The sequence below is a fragment of the Melozone crissalis genome, unplaced genomic scaffold (genome assembly GCF_028551555.1).
Source record: "Melozone crissalis strain CALT ecotype California unplaced genomic scaffold, PUWL_Pcris_2 ptg000014l_1, whole genome shotgun sequence".
In the NCBI taxonomy this organism is placed as follows: domain Eukaryota; kingdom Metazoa; phylum Chordata; class Aves; order Passeriformes; family Passerellidae; genus Melozone; species Melozone crissalis.
In genome coordinates, this window is record NW_026535792.1 from 18,350,427 (window position 1) to 18,371,609 (window position 21,183).

Below are 21,183 nucleotides of genomic sequence, written 5' to 3' on the forward strand. Positions count from 1 at the left end.
CTGGATAAAGCAGATGTGGTACTGGATATGTACCTTTGGGTGCTCAGGAGGAAGAGGATGCTCGGCCTTGCTCAGGCAGCTGAAGGCCAGGTTCCCACCAGACTGTGGTGGGACAATCTGGGGCCATTTCTGGCAGCACAGCCCTATGTGTCACCCCAGAGCTGTGCTGGGATCTTCCTGCAGCTCAGGCCCCCAGAACTCCCACTGGTCCCACTGGGAGGGTGGATTTCTGCAGGTCTGCCCCTGCAGCAGCATCAAAAGTAAAAAAGTGATGGATAAGAATGAAATGATGTAAACTCTCCACAACAAAGCAAGAGATTCGCTCCCATCAGTCCCATCACTACTGTAGGATTGGAGGTAAAAAGGGATTTTTCACATGAGTAGGGAAGTGTTACCCACACAGTCCTTCCAGCCTGAGGGAAAACCTCCCACTCCCTCTAATGGCAGGAGAACCTGCTGCCAACAGAAGTTCAGAGGCACCAAATCAGATCCCATCTCTGTTTCACCTTAAGAGAGTCAAGTGAGAGCGGGTAGGAACTTTCAGACAGAAAAATTTTTACAAAACTTCAGAACTCCAGCCTGACCCATCACACTCAGGCAGAGCCTCTGCCTTATCTTTCAGCAATGAGAGGATGTTTTTCAATAGCAGGCAGGGCACAGCTCCAAAACACAAATTCCAAAGCCATTGGAGAGCCTGTCTGGGAGGTGGGCAGCCCTCCATAACAGGACTTCCCTGGCACAGCTCAGTGTTTCACCTTAGAAACCTCCAGTGTGTGTAGCATGCCTCTGCTGCACTGGAAGGGATCCCACTAAATCCAAAGGGGAAAGAGCTTTGGGTCAAAGCAGTGCTCAACACCTGACACAGCAGCCCCTCTCAAAACTAATTTTATCACTTTAAACCTCAATTAGTTCCTAAGTGCAGCATCCCCATGGCTTGAAGAATGTTCATAGAAGGGGAATGTTCACAGAAAGAGGAACAAGCAGAATAGCAAACCAGCTCCTAATCCTTGTTAATTATCCTGTTCCCCATTGCCAAACTGGGTTTTTCATCCAATGTAAATATAAATTCCAAAGTTTATCTTCAAACATCATGTATCATGTGGACTTTCCCATCCCTGGAAGTTTTCAAATCCAGGTTGGATGGGGCTTGGAGCAGCTGGGATAGTGGAAGGTGTCCCTGCCCATGGCAGGGAATGGAATGAGAGGAACATTAAGGTCCCCCCCAACCAAACCAGTCTGTGGTTCTGTGGTTTCCACCTCCCCACTCTGATGGCTGAGGAACTCCAGTTCCCAGCACAGCCAGCAAGGCTTATTTCAGCTCAGGGTCTGCTAGAAGGTACCAGAAGCAGCACAGAGACCTTAATGATGAAATGTCTGTCCCTCTCCTCCAGTCCTGCTGGATCCTCAGGGCAGCAGCACATCCCACAGCCCGCTCTCATGGGCATTGCTGACCACGAGGAGAACCCAGTGGGACATCTGGGATGACCTGGATGGGACCAGCTGCTCCAGGTTTATGGAAAAGTGTCTCCAGGAAAGGCATCTTCCAGCTTCCCAGCATCCTGCTGCTCCCCTTCAGTGGCTGGTGTTTGATTTGGAGCTGCTGCCTGGAGCTGCTGGTGTTTGATTTGTGATCACTGCCACAAATACCGGAAGAGCAGGAGATGCACGAGGACTTTTCGGAACATGAAAAGGAAACTGCCCTAATCTCATACTCAAATATTAATGGCCTTGCTCTAAAAGCATCTGATAACTTCCAATTGACAAAATCTAAATTTAGCCCAAGGAAGTCAAAACTTCTGATGCTGAGATGCTGAAATGTGCACATTCAGGAAGCCCTTCCTAACAAGGGAATGGCCACATGAAAGAAAAGCCATGTATTTTTAAATAGTGAAACATAATTCTCTGGAGATCAACAGCAAGCCAGCCCTGAAAGCAGCAGGGTCTAACTGAGCACTTTACAGTAACCCTCTACATTTCGTTCTGCAATTCAAAAGCTTGGAAGTCCAGGATCCCTCAGGTTCAGGCTCCTTGGACTACTCTGACTTTACAATGAAGCTGCTGATCACCATTCCTTAATATGCAGCTCAGCATTAGGGTCTCCAATTTTTGCCTAAAAACATCTTCAGCAGAAAGAAAATGCATCTCCATTGCTGAATATCTCCCACCTCAGGCCAAGGGCACACTGCTGGGCAGGATTTGAGAATGGAGACATTTTTCCTCACTGGTAGAAAATTAACCCAACATCTTCAAACCTTCAGATGTACTGCAGGCATCTGAGGTAGGGAATGAGTGACATGAGATGTGTCCTGAAGCTGTTTCCTTGTGAAGAGACGTCAGTTTTGTATCACCTTGCACAGATGAGTCACTTATTGAATGCTTACAGTCACTGAACACTGGCAATATAAAATATTTCCAGTATTTCAAAGGAGGAGGCTGCAGTGCTCATCCAGAGTGTTGCAGTGTGACAGGTATGAACAAACCCATACAATAAGTAGGATATAAAATACCTCAGGTGACAGCCACGTGTTGCCCCACACAAGTCCAAACTGACTTTGGGGTGCAAAGGGGAACCCTTGGGGATGTTCAAGGCCAGGTTGGACAGAGTTCTGAGCAAGCTGGTCTAGTAGGTGTGCCCATATGGCCACGAGATGAGCTTTAAGGACCCTTCCAACCCAAACCACTCCATGGTTTTATGATCAGCCCCCCCAAACCAGCTCCTGCTGAGGGGTGACCTGGCTCAGCTCCTGCCCACAGCAATGTTTCCATCCAGGTGGCAAATACCAGTGGGAATTCTGAAGATTACAGAGACTGTAGCCACTGTTAATGGGTATGTTCACACTTCTTAATTACACGAGGGTGGGGACCACTTGCACTAACCCTCCCTCCCATGGCCGGGAGTTACTCTGCTCCCTCGGGGAAGCGAATTGTGCTCAACGACCTCCCCATAAAATTGTGGTGTTGGCAGCTCCACCAGGGAGACTTGTTTACATCCATCCCATAAGGAGCTTCAACAAAATGACCCCTAATTGCCACGTGAATGACAGCATTGTGCAACTGGCATGGAAAGAATTTCTTCATAAAGCACACCGATACATACAAAGTGTGTGTGGGTGTCACAGACATCTTTTATGAAAAATCCTTTCCTTAGGATTTTTCCTCCTGAGAAGCTGGGAGGCCTCAGGAACAAAATGTAAACATTGATTATCTGCTGCTGTGGAATGCAACAGGTGCATCTGGGATTGGCCATGGTGGTTGTTTCTAATTAATGGCCAATCACAGTCAGCTGGCTCAGACACAGAGCCGACCCACAAACCTTTGTTATCATTCTTTCTTTTTCTATTCTTAGCTAGCCTTCTGATAAAATCCTTTCTTCTATTCTTTTTAGTATAGTTTTAATGTAATATATAGTATAAAAATAATAAATCAAGCCTTCTGAAACATGGAGTCAGATCCTCGTCTCTTCCCTCATCCTCAGAGCCCTGTGAACACCATCACATGTGGGTAAAGCAAGAGCAACACAGGAAAAGGTGCTCAACAGCAGCAATCCCAACAGGAGAGCTCCATAGGCAGCATGGATAGCAGACAGCTCAGCCACACTGAGGAATATATATGCAAATATTGACTAGACTATGCAAAGGATTGGTTATTTATAACACCTTCATTTCCCTCAGTCCTACCTCCTGACAAGTAAACAGACTGCTTCGCTCTGGCGAGTTGTGCAACACAGAGAGATCCCAAAGTAAACACAGAGACTCCATACTTCATTAGAGGTGAACTTGTTTACAGAGCAGGAATTAAAACAAAACCACAGAATCCGTCAATATTCTATATGCACTGACACAGCCCTCCTCCCTGACTCAGAACGTTCTGCTCCTACTCTGTGACTCATCCCCTGCGTGGGCTGGGCACTGCAGAGATCTCGGTTTCCTGGGATTCTCCAGCCTATCAGGCTCCTCTGCTGCTCCTCACCACGCCACTCTGGAGGCTCATGACGTCCCACGGCCACTTGCCAGTGTCACCTCCCCATGCTGGGAATGACCAGTGGCTCCAGAGCAGTGGCACAATGCACGTGTGTGAATGAATCAATCACATGTGCCAAGGTGGGACTGAGAGGGCTGGGGGAAGGTGTGACTCATCTGCCAGCTGATATAAAAATAAACTACTACTGAATCAAAAATGCATGACTTGTGCACACGACGTGCACAGGCAGAAGCTGTCACTATGTGGAAGCTTGAGCATCAGCTCCGTGCAGCCAGAAGAAACCTGCAAGTTTTTACTGCCATTTTACCTTCCCAAGGTGATGCTTCAGGGAGAGATGCCAGAGCTGCTTTGAAATGTGGTAACAAAGCCCAGAACAGTTTGGGTTGGAAAGGACCTTAAAGTTCATCTCATTTTACCCCCTCATAGACAGGGGGTAAAATGAGATGAACTAGCTCAGGTTGCTCCAAGCCCCATCCAACCTGGCCTTGGACACTTCCAGGGATGGGGAACCTGTGCCAGGGCCTCACCACCCTCACAGGAAAGAATTCCTTCCCCAATATCCCATCCATCCCTGCCCTCTGGCAGTGGGAGCCATTCCCTGTGTCCTCTCCCTCCATCCCTTGTCCCCAGTCCCTCTCCAGCTCTCCTGGAGCCCCTTCAGGCCCTGCCAGGGGCTCTGAGCTCTCCCTGGAGCCTTCTCCTGTCCAGGTGAGCACCTCCAGCTTTCCTAGCCTGGCTCCAGCCCCTGAAACATTTCCGTGCTCTCCTCTGGACTTGTTCCAGCAGCTCCTGAAAAGAAGATTAGATTCCTCTAATCTGGAGTCAGCCTCAAAACAAAAAAACCATTCCTGTTATCCACAGGACACACTCACTGAGACCCTGGTGTGCCACCAGCAGGACCCCTTGCTGCAGGACTCCTGCAAGCCATGGGAAAAGCAGTGGCTTTTCCTCATCCCAAACCAAGCAGGAGGGTCCTGGGATGCTGCTGGGTGTGCAGGGGACAGTTCAAGCAAAGCCAAAGCTTTGTCCTTTGCTAACTGCCCAAGAAGTTGAATTATTCCAGGAAGGACCTGGGTGTGTTAGACCATGGACAAATAACTCAGTTTATTTCACAAACTCCAAAGTACAGGGGACAAGTGACATGCTCAAATGATTTATCCAGTACCAGAAACATCTTGGAGACTTGAATGATCCTGACTCCAGTCAGGATGCTGGAGCAATGTGGCTTTTAGGACAAAAACCAATCATTAAACAGTTCAGTACAACACTGGCATTAGAGGACTGATGAGAGCAATGCAACTAGTTAGCACAGAGCTGATTAAAATTATTTCAATTACCTTGGTGAGCAAATGGATCATATCCCAGACTACCCAAACCCTAAATGAATTACATTTCCTAAAGGAAAAATGTGCTTTCCTGAGACACCCTATGGATTGACCATCAGGTCTCTGACTCCATGCCCAAGCTTTGCTGCTTTGTTTTGCTGCTCACATGAAAGCAAAGTGCTCAGACACTATTTTAGGTTGTTAGATATTTAATTCCACAGTGAGAGGGAAGAAGCTGGCAGATGGTCACTGTGCAGCAGGGCTTTGCTTGACTTCTGCAGGGAGAAATGTTCAAGGAAGGATCACAAAAATCCATTTCTATGTGCAAGCATTCCTCCAGTTAGAGGAAGGGAATTGCACTAAAACATCAGAGACAGCATCAAATATCCAAAGCAGCACATCAGAGATATCTGTGAGTTGGTTACTCCTGACTCAGGACTTTCTCTGAACCCCCTGGATCTATCCACCAGTATTGAGCAGTTCCGAAAAGCACCAAGAAGAGCCACATTCCTGCAGTTTAGATCCCTTTGACAAACTTCTCCCTGCTCCATCACTTAATCTAGTGTGAAGCATCTTAAGATGTCTGAGACACATGAAATCCAGTCTGCTCCTTTGCTAATCCAAGCTGACTGGGAGGGAACAGATGCAACTTCAGTGCCCTGTCAGAAAGTCTTGGAACATGGAGGCTGATGGAGCACGTGGCACAGGGAGAGCCACTGCTAAGGAACAGGCAGTTATCACATCCTCTCTTCATGTAGAAACATCTCTCATGGAAGCTCATCTCAGGATTTAGCTTCTGAATCACTGGGCTGTTTGCTACTCTGCCCAGCTGAACCAAGGGAAATGCAAAACTTGACTGAATAACTTAGAAAAAGGAAAAAAAGACTATTTTCAGTAGTTTTTGATGATGTCAAGTGCAGCAGGTTATTGATACCCACATACATCCTTCAGGTACTGGCCAAGGAGGTTGGTCCCTTCCAGCCCAAGTTTTCCTCTAACTACTACCAAGAGTAACACATTTAAAAATGTTTATTCTGAACATCCAAGAAGGAAATCACCATTAAAACTCTTCTTATTAGGAAGAAATCCCCCATTTTGCTCCCAAAGCTGCATGCGATAACAGTTCTGACATCTCAGAGCTCTCTGGGACCATCTGGCTGTGGAACGGGGACGAGGGGACGAGGTGGCTCCTGTGGTGTCACAACCAGGCTCCCTCTGCTCTCCCTCCTCCAGCTAACAGTGGGAGCTGCAGCCAGACACGTCACTTGGCAGCATTAATTGGCTGATTTATTGAGCAGAATGTCACATGCAGTGCTACTGTTGCTCTCTCTGAGTCATGCACACCATGTGTTCGGACACTCCTAGTCTTGGCTTGGCTGCTGTAGGACAATTCCAAGGAACCAGACATCCCTACTGGAAGCTCAAGCCTGGCTGTTTGAGCAGCTCCAGAGCAAGGACCATTACCACAACATCACTGAGAACAAACCCCTCTATTACCCCAATAATTATTTATTGGCACTTATTTATCTGTTTTTCCAGCCAGACACTCTTCCCAAGCCAAGCCTCCCTGCTCCTGGCAGCTTGACTCCACCAAAATTTATTTTGCTGGGATTCCACATTTCATGGTGAGACCAGAATTGAAGTTCACATCCTCCCCTCAAGTCTTGGCCAATTTCCAATTGTTTTAGCAGAACTGCAGCACAAGAGCTTCCAAAGGCATCCAGAGCTGGGTGTGTGACACCCGTGGGACCACAGAGACAGAAACACAGTCAGGGTGCTCAGGAGGCTTCTCAGCAGCCCCTGCACAAATGCTGCATGATTAGGAGGGAATTCCTCCCTGTGAGGGTGGGCAGGCCCTGGCACAGGGTGCCCAGAGCAGCTGTGGCTGCCCCTGCATCCCTGGCAGTGCCCAAGGCCAGGCTGGACAGGGCTTGGAGCACCCTGGGATAGTGGGATGTGTCCCTGACCATGGCAGAGGTGAAATGAGACTGGTTTTAAGGTCCTTTCCAACCCAAACCATTCCATGAATGTTCTGAGTGCGTAAATATTACAGGATGGAAAGCTTAAATTCTTTAGGAACAGAGGAAAACCTAAAAATATTTAATCTGACCAAAATAAAGCCACTTCTTCCACTCTGATCATTTTATAATTCTGTAATAACATCTCTAAAGAGTGGAAGGAAGCCAAGTGGTGTAGAAGAAGCAGGCTGGGATTCACTCATGTGTCACAAGACATGTGGGCTGGGGTATCCCAGACATCACAAGCACCAACAGAACTCCAGCAGAAGTTTAACCAAGTATTTTGGTAATATATTATCACCAAAGTATTTCTGGATGTCCATCAGACACCCTCTGCAAGTGGAAGCTGGGTCCATTCAAGGAAAACAGGAAAAATAAAATCAGAAGTATAAAAACGCTACAGTAATGTAAGAAACTTGTCAAAAGCCAAAGTCAATACATGTTCAAGGCACAGAAGGAGAAGAGAAGGTTGTTGCTTCACAGAGACTTCCCTGAGCAGTGGAACACCCTGCATGAGGCTGTGGAAATCCTTGGCACGGGAAACAGCACATGCTAAAAGGCTCTGCAGGCTTAAAAAGCAACCATAAATTCAGGGAAGAAAAATCCAAACACTGTTAGACACAGCTCAAGCTCTGTATCAGGGAAATCAGAGACTGCCAGAAAAAATGTATAAAAAATTCCACCTTTGGCTGATTCTGCTCTATTTTTCTCCTGTTTGCTACAGACCATGATTGCACAGAGAAGCCATGGAGCTTGTGGACACTCTTATGATTTAACAAGTAAAAATGAAAACAGTTTCCTAGGTTTAGACTTTAGATCACCTACTTAAGGGGTGTTGTTCCATACACAAATAACTTTCCATCCATTGGCAATTCCTGTGTTTTACAAACACACTTACAGGAGTATTTCCATATCAGCATATCCTCACAAACTCAAGGTTTTAGGCCCACACAATTACACAACATCATCATTATGATCCCATTCTCACCAAATCACTTCCAAAACTTGTGTGAGGATAAATGGAATTGGCCCAGATCCCTAAGTTCAAGTCAGAGTTACACAACAAATACTATGGTGGTGTTTGATTTAATAAAGAAATCCCTTTATTAAAGAAATTTAATAAAACTTTTGATAAGCTTAAGGTAGGTTTACTCACCTGCACTTCCAAGTTGTTTATAAAATCTGTACTCTAAATGAAGCTGTGGTGCCCGGGATTTAATTGGTTCCTAGGACAAAAATAAATAAATTGGTTAAAATGAGTTTGACTAAAAGAAGTTCTGTCCTATACTTGAAGATTTGTGCAGTATTAATACACCTCAAATTGAAATTCTAGCAACTGACTTCACCATTAAATGACATTTAAATAAGAAAAGAACAAAAAGCAGTAAGATTTGCTCTCTGGAGGAGAAATAACATCCTCATTTAAATACAAAGCTCATTCATTGCAGTGATGAAATTCAAAGATCATTCCATAGAGCTGCTGGTCCTTGAAGAACAACCCTGGACATTGGCAGAGGGAAGTCAAGGGTGCAGAAGCTCAAGCCCCAGTTCACTCTGTGGGCTCTGTGACTGCCCACAGTGCTTTTGCTGGTCTCCAGCCTGTATTTCTCAAAAATGTTGAGTCATACAAGTGTGTTTTAGATCAGACCACAGTCACTCACAGCAAGCACCACAGTGAAGCCAGTTGGGAAAAAGGAAAAAGTCTCCCCCTCCTTATGGCAGCTGTCAGTCAAACATCTTGAAACACTCAATAATATTCTATTTTCATCCACAAAATACAAAAAAATAAGAGGGCAAGTCTGCAATGCACCCAAACCATCCCATTCTTTAACTGTTACTCATCTGTGTTTTACATACAAGACTTAATGCCTACAATCCATCAAGGCATTAACGTGCAAGATTACAGAGGTTCTAAAAATATGAAGTTAATATGGAGAGGATTAAGAGACTGGAGTAATTACATTTGCAATAAAACTGTGCACTTGGGATGGGCATGGATGGGGTTTACCAACAGCCCTGGAGATAGGAGTTCATACTGCCTCAATTTTTGCTGACCTCTAGTCTGCACAGGCTGATGTCCACACTGGCTGTGAAATCCACAGCCAAGGCTTCTTTCTAAGTGTGGAGAAGGAATTCTGTACAGGAATTCAGGCAGTTTGACTTGTAGCCAAGCTGTTCCCCATCAGCTCAAGTCATCCCATCCATTTCCCAGCAAGGGGAATGAATGCTCCTGGTTACTTCCCAGCTTAATCATACAATCACTGAGGTAGGAAAAGGACTCTAAAGTCATCAAATTCCCGATGTTTTAAAGCTCCAGCAGACAAATATGACCAAATACTCAGCAAACAATGTGAAAAAAATATTCTGGAGGAAAAACTGAACCTGCACCAAAGGCAAACACAAAAAAGCTTGTTATATAAAAATTAAGATAATTGTTGGTGGCTTGAGGGAGGGTCTACAGACACGTGCAAAGCACAGGGATTCAGGGCAACAGGAGCTCAGCATGTTCGGGGAGTAGTTTATTTATCCAAACATGCAAAGGGGAAGGATTGATGCAGCAGGACGTGATGCTGCTCATGACAAAATCAGGAGGGGCAGCCCTGAGCTGCTTCTGCATCAGGATCTGCCGGAGCCAGAGCTCTGGACACTTGCCAGAGTCATGGCAGCTTCTGAGGAGATCATACCAGCACAGATGGTTGTCCTGTAGGCCAAGGGCTTAGGGATGATGGCAGATTTTGTGTTTGTAGCAAAAACAACCGAATTGCTGCTGCCTAACAGAGAAAATCCACAGCTGGAAGCAGGGGTGTCATCATTGCTGCGAGGGGACGGGCTGGTGCTGGTGCTCTGACTGCAGCTGGGGGGCACCAGGCTGGCTGCTCCCAGGGAAGAAATTCCTCATGTGGGCACAGCAGAGCAGCTTGGAAAACCCTCAGAAGAATGAACCAGATGGCCCTGACCAAGTAAGGCAGCTGAAGAGCAGGACCAGAAGCTACATGGTGACACCACACACAAGGACCAACCTCCACTGCCAGCAGTTTTCCAAAGTGGAGCCTCAGTCCCAAAAAGAAACCGTGAGGCCTTAGCATGGAATTTCACAGCACTTTTTGATGGGCTCTTGGTATCTATCAGACAATTTCCTCATTTCCCAGCTCTAATAGGAGGCAGGAATAGCTGAGACAGCAGGGCTGCAGTGCTGGGAGAGGATCTCACAGCTTGAAGGACTTGGAGCAGAGCTTTGACTCGGTCCAACAATGGAGATAAAAGAAAATGCTGCCTATAAGTACATCTTACAGCTACTCCACCACTAATCCCCAAATTACTTGAAGGATAAAGAAAATAGCAGTTAAGTCCACATGTAAGAAAAGTGTATTTGCTGCTGAGGAGGCTGAGTCATTCTTATTCCTGTGGAATTTTGTCTAAGATTAGGAGATCAAGAAACCCCCATATCTCCTACTGCTCCTTCCTTAAACTTCTCCAAAACAGAGCATGGATATGGACACCTGGATGGCCATCAGATGGCAATTCCAGCCCCTCACACAAGAAGAACCTGAGATTTTTAAGCCTGGATCACAACAGGGCAAATGAAACTGGAGAGTGGTGCAGTGTAACTGCTTTAACTTTCAGTTATTTGGGGGGAAAAATAGTAAGAAAAATGAAGAATGTGACCAGAAAAACAGGCTGAGGCAGCCATGAGGCAATGCCACTGAGTCCTGCCATATGGAAAAGCTTCAGGTTACTGAGAGGTGTCACTGCAGCCACTTTTCTGAGAGAAAAAAGCACCCTTTGGACTGGTACAGCTGTGTTTTAACTTATGGTTTCCAATGCAACAGCTTTGTGGGATTATCTGTGGAACAAACTAGAAGCATTATTGCCTCAATAAAACACCTTGCCTGTGTACACAGCACATTTTCTAAGGGCTAAAAGCAACAATTCTCCTTTCTGATGTGCATCCATATCAAGGGCATCTCCTATGGAGCCAGGGTGGCAGAGCTGGGGGTGCTCACCTGGACCAGAGAAGGCTCCAGGGAGAGCTCAGAGCCCCTGGCAGGGCCTGAAGGGGCTCCAGGAGAGCTGGAGAGGGACTGGGGACAAGGGATGGAGGGACAGGACACAGGGAGTGGCTCCCACTGCCAGAGGGCAGGGATGGATGGGATACTGGGAAGGAATTCTTGGCTGTGAGGGTGTTGAGGCCCTGGCACAGGGTGCCCAGAGCAGCTGTGGCTGCCCTGGATCCCTGGCAGTGCCCAAGGCCAGGCTGGACAGGGCTTGGAGCAGCCTGGGATAGTGGGAGGTGCCCTTGGTGTTCCACCATGGCACGGGATGGGATGAAATGAACTTTAAGATCCCTTCCAGGATACCCAAACCTGTGTGGGATACTCTGTTCCTGAATTCCTCTGCAGACATTCATTTATTTACTTTAGGGAACATCTTCTGGCATTCGCTAACAGGTGTGAAAACAAGTCTCTCCAGCAAAGCTGTAATTATTTTTCATCTACTAGACATCATAAGGGGAATGCCAGAGATATGGAATCTGAGGCACTCAAATGTGATCACAATTAATACATCAAACCCATCCTCATTTTCTGTAAGGAGTGGTTGCTTTCATTTTGCCAGATCCCATCAACTGGGCAAACTGAGGGGTTTGCTGCAGTGTCAATACAGCAGCACAACTTTAACTTCAGATTTTAGGGCTTGGGTTATGTTTACAGAGTGTTCACATGAGAGCTCAGCCCATCAGGTGAAGACATGGAATCTGAAACCCCAAGGGACTAATGAAAGCCTGAGCTTACAGATAGGAAAAGTTAATGCCTAAACACAAACTACTGGGCTGTGAGTTTACAAATGCAGGAGAGCTACAAGTTAGGGAGCTCCTCATCCCCCAGATTCCACAGATGATGAGACTGTATCTCTGCAACCCAAGGAAGACTGATCTTCACCAAACTGGATCTTGTTTTGCCTGTTGCATCTTCAGGCTCTCAGCACCACACCAGACCAAATTGTACTCTTCTCCCCCAGGGAATTATAACCAAAGGAACACCCTCTTTCCTGCCTCTGGACTCCAAAAACATGGACCACCAGGCTGCACAGTGCCATACTCCTAACCAAACATTCTGGAGCCCTGAATGGAAAGGTTTGAGCCACAGCAAACCCCACCACCAGTGCCCTTCACTGAGGGCAAAGGAACAAGTCTCTCACTGCTCCAAGACAGCTACAGATCCTTCAGGTACCAAAAACCTTCCAAAGGTGGAAGGATGGGTTTTTTTCTTGCTTTTAAGAACTTATTTTAGTTTTGACAAATCATTCCCTGCTGAGGGTGGGAGCAGCACTGAGCCCAAACTGAAAAACTTGCTTTTGGTCTGAATTTTTCAGATGAAGTCATTGAAAGACACCTGAAGCTACTACTTACCAGTTTGATAGCTACATATTCATTGGTGTAGAGATTTTTACCTGCAAAGGAAGAAGAAAAAAAAAAATCTTTTAGTTCCACATTCAACACTTGCACCTCGAGGCACAATGAGAAATAATGACACTGATGCCAAAGGGCTGTTTTCCCAATTCCCCCTGAAGTCCCTGCCTTTAACAAAGCATTTGCCTGCAAATAATCAAAATAATGAACAGTTTGCAGCAGTTTAGCAGGGCAGGTAAATAACACCTTCCACTTAGCACAAGGCAATTGTATTTTGCTCCATGTGGTATCCCAGACACATCAGGCTTCATTATCCACGATGCCAAAAAAGTCTGGGAACAAAAATTGAAGAGTCAGAGTGTCATTGCTTTTGGAAACGCCTTGGATCTGCTGGACACAGAACAATTCCATCCTGGGATGTGCAGGGAGTTGCACTGGGAAGCAGGAAGGGCAGGAATGTGAGATGAGCACAACAGGCTGAGCTCAATCCAGGTGCACTGAAGCAGAGCTGGCACCCATGTGTGCTACAGCTGGAGGGGAATTGTCCTCCAGGAGCCTGTCTGGTGTCTGCAGGCAGCCCTGGGCCTCCTCAGTGATGTGAGGCAGTGATGCACAGCTCTGTGTCACAGAGCATCTCTCCCTGTGCTCTGGCACTGCCACTTATCCTATCCCTCAATGTCCCCTGCTTCCCCTGGCAGGGAATTGCAGCAGTCACTGCTCTCCACCTGGCACACAGCAAACTCTCCTGGAGGAGATACCACAGGGAAAATGCTTGGGCAGTCCCTGGAGCCCCTGTGTCCCAGTCCCACTGTCCCCCTGGAGGGAGGAAGTCCCACCACAAAAGCTCCCTGTGGATTTATTTAGGGAAATGTTGATCTCTGTCATCAGTGTCACAGCACAAGTCATGCTTTTACTGAGCAGCTCCAAAATCCAGGAGTTATCAGGGCTTATTTGTAGCATCAGCTTTGCTCAGCTCTCTTACTCAATTATTTTCTAATTCCTGTAATGGGTACTGATGCTGGGAGAGCCCAGCTCTTGAGAAAGCCCAGGACATGGAGTGACATCATTCAGAGCAGGCAGGAGCTGCAGCAGCTCTTCCATATCCACACGACAGCATTAAAAAACCTTCCATGTCCTCTCAGCACAGGATACAACAGCACAGGGAGACTCAATGAAATTAAAGACATTATGAACATGGGAAAAGACACACAGTCATCTTTAAATCCTGAAATATCAGAGGAAATTCAGTTTACTTTATAACAGCTTCATGTTTTCTGCATTTAACTTCTTTTGGTGCGTTCCCTGCTGTATCACTCAGGGTATTTCTGGCCTCTGAATCTGTGACTGGGTGTTCCCAGGCCCAGGCTGCACCAAGCGGATTTTTCTGACATCTCTCAGTAATAGAAGACATCATTGTTCTAACCTGGTGATGCACAGGACAGGGATTTAAATGTGAGCTTAGATACCTTCAGAGGGTGTTTTCTGCCAGCAGAGCTGAAAGCTGAGCTCCAGCCCTAACCCCTGACACACATGGGGGGTTTCCATGTATTTCTTTCCATCTTTTAGAAAAAAACCATAATATTATGCCCAGACTGGAAACTAAAAGTAGAAAGGAGATTTTGCAGTTTCATCAGGAACCCACTGACAGCAGGAAGCACTGAAGGAGCTCACAGGCCAAATCCATGGAAAAGGAGGTGGCAGATAAACCCCTCCACCCCCTGACACAGAGCAGGGCTGCAGCCAGCAGCTGGGGGCAGAAGATGTGAGGACATTAAGGGAAGGAAATCTAAATACACTTGGATTATCTGCTCTGCTCTGCATTAGCTACCAGCAAATAAGCCCCAGTGGCAGCTCCAGCTTCATTTTGCTGAATTGGTCTTTTTGCTCGGATTGAAACATTATCTAGCATTTTCAAAACAGTGTATAATTTAAAAATTATTTCAGGTACCATTTAAAAATGGCAGTTAACACAGTTTTTCACCCTGCTTGAAACTGGAAAAATTGTTAGAAGAGCAGCAGGCCCCAAACCAGCAGAAAAGCTGCTTCTTTGTAGGTTGGTAGGTCAGAGCAGTTCCATTGGAACTGGGAAGGAGCTCCCAAAAGTGAGAATCACTCAGCTGCCTCCCAGGCTGCAGTTTGAAGCCAGGAACTCTGCTTCAAAACAAGCAAACCAGTAAAATAAATATTTAAACATGGTAATAACATTTGATACTGGGGCTGTAATACCAAAATAACCAAATTTTGGAAATAACCAATATTTCCAAAGTCATGATTTGAGTGGAATAATGTTAGATGTGGAGGGCAGGGCAGGAGCAGGGGCTGGGAAGCTCCTACACCAGGAGCTGTGGAAGGGACAGCAAATCAGGCATGTCCCAAGTGCCCAATGGTCTGTCCCTGTGCAGATGCATCATTTTGGAGATGGATCTTCTTGGGCTTCTCTGCTCTCCCCAGTCCATCCATACATTCACATCTCACTGCCAAGGCCTGGAGAAATCCTCCTGGGGAAGCTTCCCACGTGAATGCAGGTGACATAATGCATCCCTTCTCCTTTGGAATATGACAGAATTGTCAGTGGAAGCACCCAGACCTGAGCCACGGACTTGCTGCTCCATCAAAAGCATTGCCTCAGCCTGAAAGGCTTTTGGAGCACAGTGACATCCCCTGACTGTGCTGCAGATCTGTGCTTGTGCTGAGTGAAGGTGCAGCCCCTGTTTCAGATCACACAATCATTTATTTTGTAAAAGACGTCCAAGATCATCAAGGCCAACATTCGAACAAGTCCCACCATTCCCACTAAACCACATCTCCTTTTCTGAACATTTCCAGGGATGGTGACTGCAGCTCTTCCCTGAGGAGCCTGCTCCAATGCTCATCCACCCTTTCAGGGAGGAATTTTTTTCCTAATATCCAGCCTTACCCTCCCCTGGTACAACTTGTGGCTGTTTCCCCTGTCCTACCAAATGCTAAGTTTTGTGTTCAGCTCCCCATCTCAGCTCTTTGAGGGCTGGAATCCAACTGTGCTGCTCCCACATGCCCCAAAAAAGCCATGTCCTTGGGTGATCTGTATTTTCAGGAAGAAAGATCAGCCCTGAGCAGTGAGCTGGGTATAGACAGCAAACAGCTTCATTAGGTAAGTGCCATCTCCTCCCTGAAGAATCAAACAAGAGCAGCCTCAACTGAAACACAACACCTCAAAAAAGAGAAATTCTTCAGGGAATTGGAAAAGCCTATTTTCCCTTTGCTTCTCAGTGCATGACTTTGTTCTGCCTGTGATGTTGGTGCTGAACTGCTCTGAAACCATGTAAAAAATAGGCAAAAAAGCAGAGGGCACATCATTCATCTTCACAGGACAAAACTGTTATCAGAGACTTGTGTGTGCTCGGATTTCAGCTGCTGCTTCTCCTTCCCCCCAGCGATAATTACCATGGGCTGTGCTAGAGAAATAGCTGCTATTTGAGCAAACAGGAACTCTTAAAGTGATAGTGACTGGCAAAAAGCAAGAGAAATGGGAAAAAAGAGTAATACAGCTTCTGTAAGAACCTTGCAACAAATTGCTGTTATCAGTATGTGTGGCTCATTGCCTAAATTTTTAGTAAACTAGAATTAACAATACATGTATCATTAAAAAAAAAGAAACACTCAATTAACAGGTGTTGCAATTTAAAAGTGAATTTCTCTGTAAACTCACTTTTTCAGAAGTGAAATCTCTTCTGTAAAGCCCATGCCATGAAACTTTACATGAGTCACAAAATCAGCATCACTAAAATTTTGAGAAATGTGAAAAAGCATCCTGGAAACAGGAGCTGCCTCCCTGCAGTGTGGGCAGCAGGGGAGGGGAGGATTCTGCCCCTCTGCCCCCTCAGGTGAGACCCCACTGCAGAGCTGCCCCAGCACAGGGTCCAACAGCAGCAGGACCTGGAGCTGCTGGAGAGTCCAGAGGAGGCCATGGAGATGCTCTGAGGGTGGAGCCAGGCTGGGAGAGCTGGGGGTGCTCACCTGGACAAGGGAAGGCTCCAGGGAGATTCTGGGGTCCCCTCCAGTGTCTAAAGGGGCTCCAGGAGAGCTGGAGAGGGACCGGGGACAAGGGATGGAGGGACAAGACAGGCAGGGGCAATGTCTTCTCACTGCCAGAGGGCAGGGATGGATGGGATATTGGGAAGGAATTCCTCCCTGTGAGGGTGGGCAGGCCCTGGCACAGGGTGCCCAGAGCAGCTGTGGCTGCCCCTGCATCCCTGGAACTGTTCCAGGCCAGGCTGGACAGGGCTTGGAGCAGCCTGGAACAGTGGAAGGTGTCCCTGCCCATGGCAGAGGTGGAATGGGATGGGCTTTAGGTGCCTCTCAACCCAAACCAGGCTGTGATTCTGTGATTTGGGCACCAGCTGAATAAACTCAAGAGCCAGAGGGATCCACTACAGGTGCTAAACCTCAGAGCAGAGCTTGGATTACAAAGCAGCTCAACATCTCCCTGGGGATCCTGAGTGTGTGACGTGTGCTGGGGGGAGCTTTGAGAATCCAACAGAGCAATTCATGTTATGTCACTGTAAGGATCCAAATTTATCTGAGCTGCCAGTTATACTCATGTGCAGGAAGGTGGGAGTTTCCACCCTTGCCCTCGGTTTCTCTCCACCTTAGGAGTGTTATCTCTGCTCGGATGAATCAATAAAACTTCTCTGATGCAATGCTGAAACCAAAATACGCATTTACTGAGACACACCAGAGGTGAGCTGGTTGATCTTCACACCATGTATTGATGCAATAACCCAACCTCAGAGAGGGAAATCACACAGATTCATTTAGGATGACAGATTTTGAGCAGGAATCTACAAAGACACTATCAGCAGTGTTACGACCCTTGAGTTATGTGAAGCAACACCAGCTGCTTCCCCCATCTCATTTAAAACACAGCCATTGTTTTTTTAGGAGGACTTAAGGGCCCAGTGCCCTGCTCTGCATTGGTCTCTTAAGTAGCCCTAAACAAACAATGCAGCAGTGGGACCATCTGCTTTGGGCAACCAGCTGCAAGATGTGGTCAGGAAACCAACAGACCATGAACAAATGTGGGGCTGGCTGGGGGAGCCAGATGGCCACTCTGCACATCCTGCTCCTCGCCAGCAAACCCAGCACACAGACAGAGCAGGCACAGAGTGATGGGGCTGGAATTAGGGCAGTGAGGCTAGAGAAGGACATGGAATTGAGTCTGAGTGCTGAGAAAGAGTTTTACCCATCCCTTTAAATGGGTGTGCTAGCTTACAAACAAAAAATTGAGAGCAAGAATCAGCAATTCACAGTTGAGATTGTTTTTTCACCTTAGGCAAGACATTCAGTGCTGTGAACAGTCGTCATTTGTTGAGATTGTTCAAAATTTGCATCTTTGGCCTCTCCAGTGTATTCCCTTTGACTTTATGCAAATCAAAATCACTCTAAGAGTTACATCTTCTGAGTCAGGAGCTTCGGATAAGACAGCTCAACACCTGGGAAACCATACAGCGCACGCATTTCTCGAGCCAGGCTAGGTTTCTATGTATTCCTATTCCAGTGGTGAAATGCTATTTTGCACAATGCAGGCCACTGAAACGCTTGCTTCTTACCTAGTCTGAGTTCTCCAAAGTTCCCACAGCCAATCTTCTTGCCCACCCTGAAGTTGGGTCCCACCATGAGCACACCGGAGGACGCCGACGAGCTCGGCCGCGATCCGTGCCCGCTCCTGCCCGGCATTCCCTTCGTCGTCCGCTGCCTTTCATCCTTATCCCTACTGGGATGGTCCATGATCTTAGCGAAATACCTCTGCCAGCGGGCTGGCAGAAAGCAGCTGGAGTACACACTCTCCTCCTTAGAACAGAAATTTATATCCAAAAGTATCCGCGCTGGAGCTCAAGAGAGTCATGGAAACTCATGGAGTTCTTTTGGCACCAGATCCAGTTTCCTAATGCATCTTGATAATGTACCAAAGGGTCGGCTGCGTTCTTGAGAATTCAATAAAGGCAGGTTGCTTTTGGTTTCTTACCTGGGGGAAAGAAGAAATGCATGAAATAAAAATCATTATTTTAAAATACCAGGTGAGAAAGGAACAATGCCCGGAGCTTTCCTGGCCTCGAGGAATTTAACAGCTATATGGAAACTTTATCATTTTCTTAAAAAGCCCTGATGCCATGAAGAAATGTAAGTGCTGTCCATCCACTGCTGCTACTTGTCCCATTCTTGGAAGCGTCTCAGGCCAGGCTGGATGGGGTTTGGAGCAACCTGTCTAATGGAAAGTGCCCCTGCCCTTGGCTGTAGGTGGATCCAGCTGAGCTTTAAGGTCCCTTCCAACCCAAACCAGTCTGTAATTCCATGATTCCACTGGAGTGATCAGGACTGACACCACAAGCAGTAACCAGAGCCATTCCAACCACACCAGCACGTCAGGTGGACACTGTGAGGAAACCACACCCCACCTTTAAAGCCCCTGTGAAGGGTAGGTTTGGTTTTTCCTCACTTCATACATTTATCAAGTACTACAGAAAAGCCAGATGAAAAATACAAAGGAGCCAATAAAAAGCGCCAAGAGAAGAAGAAAATTTTGTATCATTTAAATAAATTCTCCTTCCTTTTACCTCTTTTCAAGTTGATCTAGATTATCTTGAATAACCTAAGTTGGAAGGGACCCATGAGAATCACTGAAGTCCAAACTGACCTCAGATATATTTGCTAATTGAAACTGCTGACCTACAGAGATGACCAAAATGAAGAGCCAAAGCATGAATTATTTTTTTTTAAAAGCTGATAATTCACTCTAAAGGGGACAAAACATAGATGCCTCTCAACCCTTGCAGGCCAAATGGTTCTTCTGTGCTCAGGAACAAGACCAGAGGAGACTGGCAGGAGCTGCAAGGACCCAGGAGGTCCTGCCCCACAAGGACAGTCCAGAGGTACCAGCCTGGTGGTTGAGCTTCCCCTCACTTCCCAAGAAATCAGCACAATAAAGGGAAAGGTTGCAGGGTGTCTGGTCTGCACAGGTGCTGCATCAGGAGATGGTATCGGGCACTCTTGGGGTGCAGTTTTCAAGCAAGGATTAGAATAAACACACCTGGAACTGCCCCCCATATCCCAGGATACAAAGGTACAGGAACACTGATGCTTTCAGGTTTTCCAGATGTGAATAGAACAGTTCCTGTATAATTTTATCAACAAGTAAAATTTGTGTCCTACTTCCAATGCCTCCGAAGCAATCACACAAGTGCTCAATGACACCACCCACCCAAGAGTCCCACGGAAGGACACAAAACACAAACAAGGGCTCAGAAGTTACTTTACTCAGGCAGCTGGCTCACTTCTCCTGCAGCAATACCTCTGTAGAGGGCTTAGCAAGAGTTCCTTCCGTTCATTTTGCCATGAAATCATTAAGGTTGGAAAAGACCTCCAAGATGACCGAGTCCAACCATTAACCTGTTCAATGATGATCCTCTGGTCTACAAGAGGATGAAGCTAAGCTACTAACTTCCAGTTATCCAAAAATAAAGGACAAGGATTGTTACCCATCCACAGAGAACAGAAGCAGGAGCCCTTCTGAAATCTCACAATGCTTTCCCTGGCCTCCAGCTGTGGAACACTTCTGTTTCTGGAGACTTTTTGTTTGACCTAAGGCACCTCGATAGAAGGTGGGGGTCACTCATGCTGGATGCACAAAATGCAGGGGACTACCAGTTGGGAATTCCAGTCCTTGAGTACTTACAGAATCACAGAATGGTTTGGTTGGAAGAGACTTTAAAGCCCATCTCATTTAATTCCATCCTCTGTCCATGGGCAGGGACACCTTCCACTAGCCCAGGGTGCTCCAAGCCCTGTCCAGCCTGGCTTTGGACTCTTCCAGGGATGCAGGGGCAGCCACAGCTGCTCTGGGCACCCTGTGCCAGGGCCTGCCCACCCTCACAGGGAAGAATTTCTCCCTAATATCCAATCTAAACACATCCTTTCAGCTTCAAGCTCCCTTGTCCTGTCACTTCTTGCTCTTGTAACAAGTCTCTCCTCAGCCTTCCTGTACATTAATCCCCTTTAGGTATCAGAATTCTCCTTGTCACTTGGGACAGCTGTGGATCCCTGCAGAAAATGTCACACAGAAAAGGTCTGCAGCATGTCCAGGAGGTCTGACAATCACCAGGTCAACTGAGAACCTCCAAGTCTCAGCCATACCACCAGTCTCCCATGCAATGTGTGAAACACCATTTGTACCTCTGGCCTAGACAAAAGAGCTGGAGATGTTCATGTACAAGAAATTATTTAGCATTACCAAGCTTTAGTTGTCCCTCAAATTAATCCCAGATTTAATACTCAGAGCTGAATATGGATAAGCAGGAAGCCTCCGTTACCAGTGAACAGGCCGAGCTGGTTTTTCATCACACACATCCCCACTCAGCTGCCACGCTTGGCACACACACAGCAGAGCTGTGTCTGCCCTGTGAAACCAGGCAGCAGC

The 21,183-nt window shown here is 46.8% G+C and overlaps 1 protein-coding gene across 2 annotated transcripts in view; it reads right to left on the reverse strand.

Annotated features, from left to right (window-relative positions):
* The window catches only part of CSNK1G1 (casein kinase 1 gamma 1), a 99,860-nt gene that overhangs the window by 38,767 nt on the left and 39,910 nt on the right, over positions 1 to 21,183 (reverse strand). For both annotated transcript variants that reach the window (XM_054272515.1, XM_054272514.1), the window contains exons 3-5: positions 18,320 to 18,735; positions 12,732 to 12,772; positions 8,481 to 8,550 (exon numbers count right to left, since the gene is read on the reverse strand). In XM_054272515.1, coding sequence (XP_054128490.1) covers positions 8,481 to 8,550; positions 12,732 to 12,772; positions 18,320 to 18,497 — 289 coding nt within the window. In that variant the 5' untranslated portion in view covers positions 18,498 to 18,735. The remainder of the gene's footprint in view (positions 1 to 8,480; positions 8,551 to 12,731; positions 12,773 to 18,319; positions 18,736 to 21,183) is intronic.